The sequence below is a fragment of the Netta rufina genome (assembly GCF_964035555.1).
Source record: "Netta rufina genome assembly, chromosome: 12".
NCBI lineage: Eukaryota > Metazoa > Chordata > Aves > Anseriformes > Anatidae > Netta > Netta rufina.
The window spans coordinates 12,290,413-12,298,979 of record NC_140135.1 but is presented as its reverse complement, the minus strand read 5'-3'; the positions used below and the strand labels follow the sequence as shown (position 1 = coordinate 12,298,979).

General features: G+C 67.7%; 2 protein-coding genes across 2 annotated transcripts; both read right to left on the bottom strand.

Moving 5' to 3' along the window:
• Nucleotides 1-2,176: 2,176 nt before the first annotated feature.
• Nucleotides 2,177-6,803, bottom strand: LOC311213760 (sestrin-3-like; the record flags this gene model as incomplete). The annotated part of the gene is made up of 9 exons (XM_084293974.1): nucleotides 2,177-2,524; nucleotides 2,895-3,039; nucleotides 3,264-3,454; nucleotides 3,863-3,981; nucleotides 4,125-4,236; nucleotides 4,325-4,561; nucleotides 4,692-4,874; nucleotides 5,023-5,226; nucleotides 6,738-6,803. 9 exons carry the CDS (start codon nucleotides 6,801-6,803, stop codon nucleotides 2,435-2,437), a joined length of 1,347 nt encoding a protein of 448 aa, XP_084150100.1. The 3' UTR covers nucleotides 2,177-2,434.
• Nucleotides 6,804-7,211: 408 nt separating this feature from the next.
• Nucleotides 7,212-8,540, bottom strand: LOC311213928 (uncharacterized protein CXorf65 homolog; the record flags this gene model as incomplete). The annotated part of the gene is made up of 6 exons (XM_084294265.1): nucleotides 7,212-7,322; nucleotides 7,764-7,885; nucleotides 7,979-8,081; nucleotides 8,140-8,255; nucleotides 8,341-8,427; nucleotides 8,516-8,540. The coding sequence occupies 6 exons, from the start codon at nucleotides 8,538-8,540 to the stop codon at nucleotides 7,212-7,214; spliced, it is 564 nt and encodes a 187-aa protein (XP_084150391.1).
• Between the last annotated feature and the right edge of the window lie 27 nt (nucleotides 8,541-8,567).

Below are 8,567 nucleotides of genomic sequence, written 5' to 3'. Positions count from 1 at the left end.
GGTGCCCTCAGGGTTGCGGAGCCCCTTGTCACGGTGTGCAGGGGGTACGGGGGGGCCCATCCACGAGGTGACCCTGAATTAGGATGGCTGAGCATGTTAGGGACCTTTCATCTTCACCTGTGCACCCCAACTCGAGGAGATAAAGGGGAGCTACTGCAGCTGGGGAGCACTGTCTGCCAGCAGAAGATACCAGCTTGCTGCCATCCCAGGGGCTGTGGAGGTCAGGGTGGAAGCCAGCTGGTCGTCCCTTGGGCTGGCTGGCCCCTCAAGCAGGTAAGAGGCCTCTCCAGGAAGGAGAAGGCTTCAGGTCGGTGCCTTCTGGGGTCCCTCCTTGGTGTGAGGCACGCAGGAATGAGGATGCAGCCCGAGCCAGCGCAGCAGCTTGCGAGGAACGTGGTGGGGCCCTTGTCTCCAACCAGGATGTCATCCCGGCAGGGCTGCCTGCGTGGCTGGAGCACTGTGCTGTGGGATGGGGGTGGTTGTAAGCTGAGGAGAAATTCTCATTAATGAAATTCCACAGTGCTAATGGCCAGAAACTTGTATGAAAAAGCTGGGATACCTTGATGCTCAGTAAGGTCTGAGAAAATGCCATTGGAGAAGTGTGAGATCAGTTGATGCAAATAACTCAAAGTGGTGTTAAGCTTTCTGCTTCAAGACTTAAGCTGATCTCCAAAAATGAGGCTTTAGGAGGAGGTCCTCATGGGATCTGACCGTCCCTCATCTGCTGCTGTGCTGCTTCCTGGGGCTTCCTACAAGCGCGCGGCGGTACTTGGTGGAAAAAGAAAATGCACAGGGTGGGCTTGGCTGTTGTTGGATTGGCTTGGAGTGGATGCATTCAGCATTTGACATGCAGCAGGGGAGCATTCAGTCCTGCCCAGCAGCTGTGACCGTGCTTTATGCCGATCTGTGCCACGTGAGCAGGGCTGAGGAGAGCAGGTGCCAGCTGGGCTCGGACGCCTTGCCTGGGGCTTGCTTTTGGCTGGTGTGACGGCGTCTGCAGGAATCACTGAGCCCTGCCGTGTGCTGTCCTAATGGGGGTACCTGCTGCAAAGCCTGCTCGGGGTGTCAGAGCAACTGCTGGCTCTGCTCAGAGGGGAGTAGGTGACTGCCACATCCTCCAGCAGCAGCCACGGGGCTGCTGTACCAGCACAGCCAGTCCTACCCAGTACCACCAGTCCTACCCAGTACCACCAGTCCTCCCCAGCACCGCCAGACCCGGCATTTTACTGCCCAGACCCAGCGCCAGCTCTCCAGGTACAACCAGCCCAGCCTCTCCGGGCAGAGAGCAAGCACGCATCCATGTCAAACATAATATATTTATAGCAAAAATAGGCTTTTTCTGTAGCTTCCATACACAAGGTTTTTTCCCCGTACATTTACGCAGTAAACAGGTCGACCGAAGCAGCGTGCGCTGGGCTGACGTTCGAGCTGCCCTCGCTTCAGATCCCCCTCCCCGATGCTGGGTGGCCCCGTGCCCCTTCTGTGGGTGCTCCCCTGTGCCTGGCAGCCAGGGACCCTCGTCCCCTGCCCCAGCTCGGGGCTGGCAGCATGCACTGAGCAGCCCCGGGATGGGGGCGTGGGGTGGTTGGTGCCTGCTCCTGGCAGGGGCCAGGCTGGTGCTGCTCGTGTGGGGACAGCCCCAGGAGTCCCCCAGCCAAGGTATCGGGGTTCCCTTAGCTCACCTGGGCTGTTCAAGCAGCAAGTGGCTGGGCACAGGGCCCCAGCCCTCGCTGTGGGAAGAAAATGCAAGCCCTGCCCTCGTTCCTCCTGCCCATCCACCAACAGGAGACAAGGGGGGGTCTGGGGCTAGCCCCAGGGGACAGCCAGAAGTCTTCTGCACAAAACCTCGGAGCCTGAACACTGCTTGAGGCCCTTCTCACCCTGCTGCCAAGGATGGCAGAGTGCTAAGGCACCCACCTGCAGGAGCTTCACAGTTTGGAGTTTGCACGGGTCATCGCTCGTCCGTCCCGCGGGGGTTTGGCACGTGGACACGAGCGGCAGGACACGGACCCAGCGAGCGCGTCCCCGTCCAGTCCCAGGCTGGGACGCAGAGGACCCAGCACACCTCCCTTCCTGAGCACGCAGCGCAGGGCATTGCAGAGCTTCCCTCTGGTCCCATCCCGCCCCCCTTTCCCCCCCCTCTCGTGTCTTTGGCAGTCCTCCTCGGCCAGCTTCAAGTCTTCAGCATCACACGGACATCTCAGCAGCACGGACTTGCCTCACAGTTTGGTAATTGCACGTAACAGGGCCACTCGGCGTGCCCCACAAGGAGAAGGAGGAGGAAAAAAAAAAAAAAAAAAAGGAACAAGACAGTCAAGTAAACTAAGTTGAGTAATCCCTCGCCGCCCGTCCCAGCACGGCGGCTCGCACACGAGTCCAGGGAGAGGATGGAGAGGATGCTGGCCGGCCCCGCCGCCGCGCAGCTCCCCAGCGCCTACGAGACCATGTACTGGGTGATGGCCTGCAGCGCGTACAGCAGCTCCGCCTGCATGCGGGCTTCCAGGATGAGCAGGTTCACGTGCACCTGAGGGAGGCAAGAGGAGGTCAAGCGGCCGCACGCGCTGTGTGCAGCCGTGCCAGCAGCGTGCCCACCCTGACGAGGGAGTCTTTTGGCACGGGACGCTGCTGTGGCTTGCGGCTGGGCCAGGGGCTCGCCCCGAGGTGCTCACGGATGGGGGTGACCACCTCGGAGCTCCCCGTGCTGCTGGTGGCCACGCTGCCCACACCCTGCTGCCTGCAACTACGTACAAACAGCAGGTTTCCATTTTCCCCTCCCTCGGTGTGGTTTGGGGGCTCAAAGGTTTCTCCCGTGCTCCCCCGAGCATCCCAGCCCCTGGCCCCTGCTCGCTCCCAGCCCAGCCACGGGCGGTCAGAGGCAGGGGGTGCTGCGCTACCTTTTCACTGTGCTTGAACTGCTTCCAGAACCTGTCGAACATTTCGGGGTTTGTCTTCTCTGGGTAGCAGGTTACAGTCTTAATGTAGACTTTGAGCATTCGCTCCAGGAGGTGATTCACCTCTGCGTAGTCGTAGTCGTCGTACCTGCGGGGAGCACCATCGGCACCCGGCCCCAAACCAAGCACCTCTCCCCTGCTCCACCCCGGCCATGCCGCAGGCACGGGACAGGGCCACCGGCAGCCACCAGGCACTGAAGCCCACGTGCAAGACATCCCCGAGCATCTGGGGACACAGGAGAAGCAGCCTGCGCTCCTCCCGCCCGGATCAGCTCGGCTTTCTCCCTCGGACCGCGAGGTTGGCTTCGTTACCTGATGCCAAACATGCAGTGGATGTAGTTCCAGATGCCCCGCTTGAAGACTGAGGGTTCGCAGCCCTGTCTCTTGGCCATGGCACTGCTCTGCAGGCCATCCACCATCCGGAACTTCTCGTCCAGGAGGTGCCCGATGTCCGAGTAGAGGCGGTTCACCAGCGAGAAGCCGTGGTCTTCCCAGGAGTAATCCTGTGGAGCACAGCGAGAGGCTTTCGCCACTGCAGGAAAGAGCCTGGGGCATGTTCCCAGGGAGAACGGCTGCTGAAGATCCGGGATGCAGCAGGAATCAGTGGGTTTGCTCTGCCACAAGTCCCAGCACGCCTCATCAGGCAGCTTTGGAACAATTTCGGAACAAATTTTAACCCCCCACCTCCGCGTTCACCCACAGCAGGCCCAGAGGGGACCTGCAGCGGTTCTTGAGGACAGAAGGCGGTCGCTTCCCCCCCAGCCCTTGTCGGATGGGTCCCCTCGCGGGGCAGAGCCTCCCAAGGGCGCAGTGAGGCTGGGGCAGCCCCGCTCGGGGCCACACGGGCACCCCACAACCACCACTCCCCGGCAGCACGGGCTGCCGCCCGCAGGGAGCGCGAGGAGCCTCACCTGGACTCTGAATACCTGCGTCTGGTCCTCATCGCGCCGGGCGAAGTCCTGGTAGCCAAAGTCGGGGTCCTGCATGTAGCACGCCAGGTTGGCGGCGCCAGTGACTTCCCCGACGGTATCTGGGAGAGGGGAGAGACCGCGGGCAGCTCAGGGTGGCTCAGCTGCCCCGTTCCCAGGCAGCCAGAGCTGGGTCCCCAGTGCTGGCATCCCAGGAGCACCTCTCTGGCAGGGTGCTCCCACCCTGCACCTTCCCTTCCCTCACCTTCCTCACGGTCCGGCGGCAGCAGCCTCGTCTCCTCCCTGCCCTCCGTCTCTACGTGGATCCGCTGAATGCGCTCCCGGAGAGAGTCCAGCTCCATGCAGGAGTCCAGGGACTGCTCAGGAGCACAGCGTGCCGTGAGGGCAGGGCGCTGGCCGTCCCCGACCCCGTCCCCATCCCCACGGTCCCACCCCGGCGCTCACCCTCTTGCGGTTGATGCGCAGCAGCTCCTGGCTGCAGCCGTTCCCGGTGGCGGCCTCGCAGAAGCACTGGTTCCCAGGCGGAGAGGCCTTCAGCGACCCCCGGCCCCCCGGCCCCTCTTCCTGCTCGCAGCCGCAGCCGAAAACAAAGCTGGCGAGCGCGTGGCAGTGCGCCAGGAGGACGACGGCGTGCACCAGCTCCGCCAGCGACCAGCTCCACTCGCTGATCTTCAGCAGCTTCTGCAGGACACGGGCAGGGCATCAAGGGCGAGCAGGGGGCCACGGCACCCACCCGGCCCCACTGGGACACTTTGGGGGCTGCCGTCCCCCAGCACCTCCCCGATCCCCGGGCAGAGCACCCCCCCGCTACCTCGATGTGCTCCTTGGTGATGAGCCAGGGCCGGTGGGCCAGGATCTTGTTGATCTCGTTGAGGTTGCGGAGTTTGGGGGGGATGAAGTCGAGGCCGCGCAGCCACTGGGGATCGCCCCCCGCCCGCAGGAACTGCAGCACGTGCAGGTTCACCAGGTACCGGCACTGGTGCCGGGCGGCCGCCTGCAAGAACGCGGCGTCAGCCCCAGGTGGGGAGCAGCCGGCGGGGACCCAGTGCGTCCACCTCGCCTCGGGGCCAGCCCGCTTTGGCTTCTGCAGGGAAACCCACGGCACGGGGAGCACCCGGGCGGCTCCGGCAGCGGGGGCTCACCATGATGGCGATGTAGTGGCGGCAGTCGAAGGGCAGCGGGCCGTCCATGTGCAGCAGGTAGTGCTGCGTCTTGAGGAAGCTGTCGAGGTAGCGCGGGTGGTAGCCCATCTGCTGGGTCACCGCCTCCAGCCGCCCCCGGCTCGCCAGCGCCTTCACGAAGAGGAACTGCGGGCGCTCGGGCTCGCTGCCGGACATCTTCACCACCTGCGGGGAAGCGCACGGCTCGGCACGGGGAGTCTGGCCACCCCCCCGGGCTCTCCAAGGGGCTCCCTTCTCCCGAAGTGACCCCACCAGGCCAGAAGCCACCGCAGCGGGCTCGGGGTGCCCCTGGGGAGGCAGCACCCGAGTGCACCCACGCGGGACCAGGAGGAGCAAGGTGCCAGTGGAGCTGCTGAGCTGCTCCGGGCTCGTGCCTGTGCCAGCGATGTCCTGGCACCCACAGCTCGGTCAGGAGCACAAGGAGGGGGGCTCGGAGGTCCCCCCACACCGCAACCGCCTTGCCCATGGGAGCTGGGGCCGGGCTGGTTTTCAGCAAGGCGACGCAAAGCCGCGCTGCTCCGGGCGCAGCACCCCAGGGTGCCGGGAGGCTGAGCGAGGCCGAGCTGCGCGCAGCGCTCACACCCCCGGAGCGGCACAGGAAGCGGCTCGGGCTATTTTCTACCACCCTGCCTCTGGTGACGAACGCACGCTCACTCAGGTGTCAAGAGCTTGACTCGGCTGCGATCGGAGCTTCCTCTTCGGCCAAAAGGGGTGCGCAGAGCAGAACGGGCAGGGAGGGACGAGGAGCGCCAGCCTCTCCGGCACAAGGGCGAGGGTGCGAGCCCGGAGCCCCCCGCGGCTCCTGCAGCCCCCCAAGGGGCTCCCGACGGCTCCGGGCGGCTTCTTCTCACCGGGCACCTCCGGGTGCAGACGGACCCACGGACAGCCCCCGGGCCGGGCTGCGGGGGGACGGGGCTGACCCGGCCCGGGGCTCCCCCGCCTGCGCCCCCCGGGGCTGCCGCCGCCCCCCGTGCGTCCCCCCCCCGGCCCCGTCTCTCCCGTGCCGGTCCCTCGGAGCGCGGTCGTTGCCCTCCGCGGTCGCCCCCCGGTTCCTCTCCCGGGATGCCCGTGCCCGCTGCTCCTCGACGGCAGCCGTCGGGGCCGGAACCCGCCTCGCCCCCCCCGCTCCCGGTGCGCGGCCCCGCGGGGGGCTCCCCCCGGCCCTCCCCGGTGCCGGTGATGCTCCCGGGACCGCGGGCAGCCCGGCCCCCGCCCGGTTGTCCCGAGGAACGAGGGAAGTGCCGGTGTCGAGACCCGGACCGGGGGCGGGGGGGGGGAACCCACAGCGGTTCCGTGCCCGGTGCCGGCCGCCGGTAACCGGGGCCCCATTGTGCGGGCGGCGGCAGCGGCAGCGCCCCCGGTGCGCGGCGCGGGCAGTGCAGGCGGAGAGAGAGAAAAACAACTTTGATTGGCAGTGATGGAGGCACGGCGCCTCCCGCATCCCGCACAAAGGGGACGGCGCCGCCGCACCGGCACCGGGACCGGCACCGGGACACCGGGACACCGGGCCCCGCGTTGGGACGGCGCCGCCCGGCTGCGGGCAGGGCAGGGCAATGCAGGGCAGGGCAGGGCCGCGAGCTGCCGGTAGCGGCGGGCGGGTGCCGGTGGGCAGCTCCGGTGCGGAACCGAGCCCGGGGCTCCGCTGGGGGCTCCGGTAGCGGCGGGGCGGGTCCTACCTGCCCCGGCAGCCGCTGGCACCGGCTTCCTCGGGGGTGCTCCATGCTCTGGGGACACACGATCATGGTGAGCCCGCGCCGTGCGCTGCCGCCCGCTGCCCGGTGCCGGTGCCCGGTGCCCGGTCCCGGTGCCGGCCCCGCCCGCCCCGTCCCGGCCGGTCCCGTCCCGGCCGCCGGCCCCGCTGAGCCGGGCACCGCGGCAGCCCGGTGCGGGGCGGGGGGCGTGGCCTCGGCGCCGCCTCCGCCAATCACCGCCGAGGGGGCGTGGCCTCGAGGGGGCGGCACCGCGTGGCCGGGTGGAAAGTTACCCGAGCTGGCCACGCCCACCTGGGGAAAGGGGGCGTGGTTTGGGGGAGACCCCGCCCATAAAGGAAAAGGGGGCGTGGCTTGTGCTGCCCCGCCGGCGGGGGGCGCCACGTGGCGCGGTCCCGGTCCCGGTGTCCCGGTGCCGGCGGCCCCGTGGCTTTATTGGGCTCAGCGCTGCCTCGGCCGCTGCTGCCGCCCCCCCGGGGGCTGCGGGGTCCTGCGGGGAGCCCCCTCCTGCTCCTCGCCGGGTCGCGCCGTGCCTCGTGCTGCCGCCTTGCCCTGCAGGGAGGGGTGGGGGTGACACGGGGACAGGGGTGACATGGGGACGGGGGTGACACAGGGACGGGAGTGACATGGGGATAGGGGTGGCATGGGGATGGGGATGGGGGTACCGGGACAGGGATGTGGCCATGAGTCGTCAGGGCTGCAGGATGTGGCCATGGGGATGGGGTGGATATGGGGTGGCATGGGGACACGCAGGGGGACAATGGGGCACCGGGATGGGGAGGAGGGGTGGCACGGTGTGGGGACAACAGGCGTGGGGACAGCAGGTGTGGGCACTGGGCAGCTCCCACCACCAAGCACCCAGCAGATGCTGGGAGCTGGAGAGGTGAGGAAGGCCCCTGGATGTGGTGGCGATGTCCCCGTCCCCAGGGTGGAGGTGGCCCTGTGGGAGGTGGCAGTGCCAGCGCCACCCGGTCCCTCAGGGCCACCCCTTACCGCTCCCTGGCCGTGGGTGCCAGCGGGCAGCGCCTCGGTGGCCGGCGCCCTCCTGCCCTCCGCAGCCTTCAGCGAGCGCTGGAGCCTCCTGTGCGTGTGCTGCCCGTGCTGCCGCAGTCCCTCTGCACCGCGGACAGGGCTGGGGGCTCCGTGGTGGCCCCCAGGTGGGGATAACCCCAAAGTGTGCGCCCCGCAGGTCCCCATCCCTCACCCACCGATCAGCGCCACGCTGGGGTCCTTCAGCAGGGGCGTGAAGGTCCGTGACGCCAGCTCCTGCGCGGTGCCTGCGGGCACTGCTGTCACACCCACCGCAGCGCCCTGCGGGGACCGCGGGGACAGGGGGGGCTCTGCGCCTACCGGGGGTGCCCAACTCCACCCTGCACACGTAGTAGGTGCCGGGCGCCGGCAGGAACTCGCTGGCCCTCTCCCGTAGGGTCTTGACTTGGAAGAGCAGCTTGGGGGTGCCCAGCTTGTCGCACACATCGATGACGTCTGGAAAAGCCAGGGTGCGTGTCCCAGTGGTGCCAGCCCCATGGGGAGCCCCCCTGGGGTCCTGCCTGCTGCCCCCTGAGCTCACCGGTGGCGGGGACCCCCACCTTGCTCCTCAGGTGGGAGAGCAGCAGCAGGACGGGGCAGTCGGTGTTGACCAGGAAGCTCTGGTTGTCTGTGGGGACAGTGGCGGTGGCCAAGGGGACGTCCTGGAGACCCGCAGTGTCCCCCCGCCACGTCCTCGGGGCAGGGAGGGGACTCACCACCATGGTTGATGTAGATGAACATGCTGCTGCGGGATGGAACCGTGGGGCT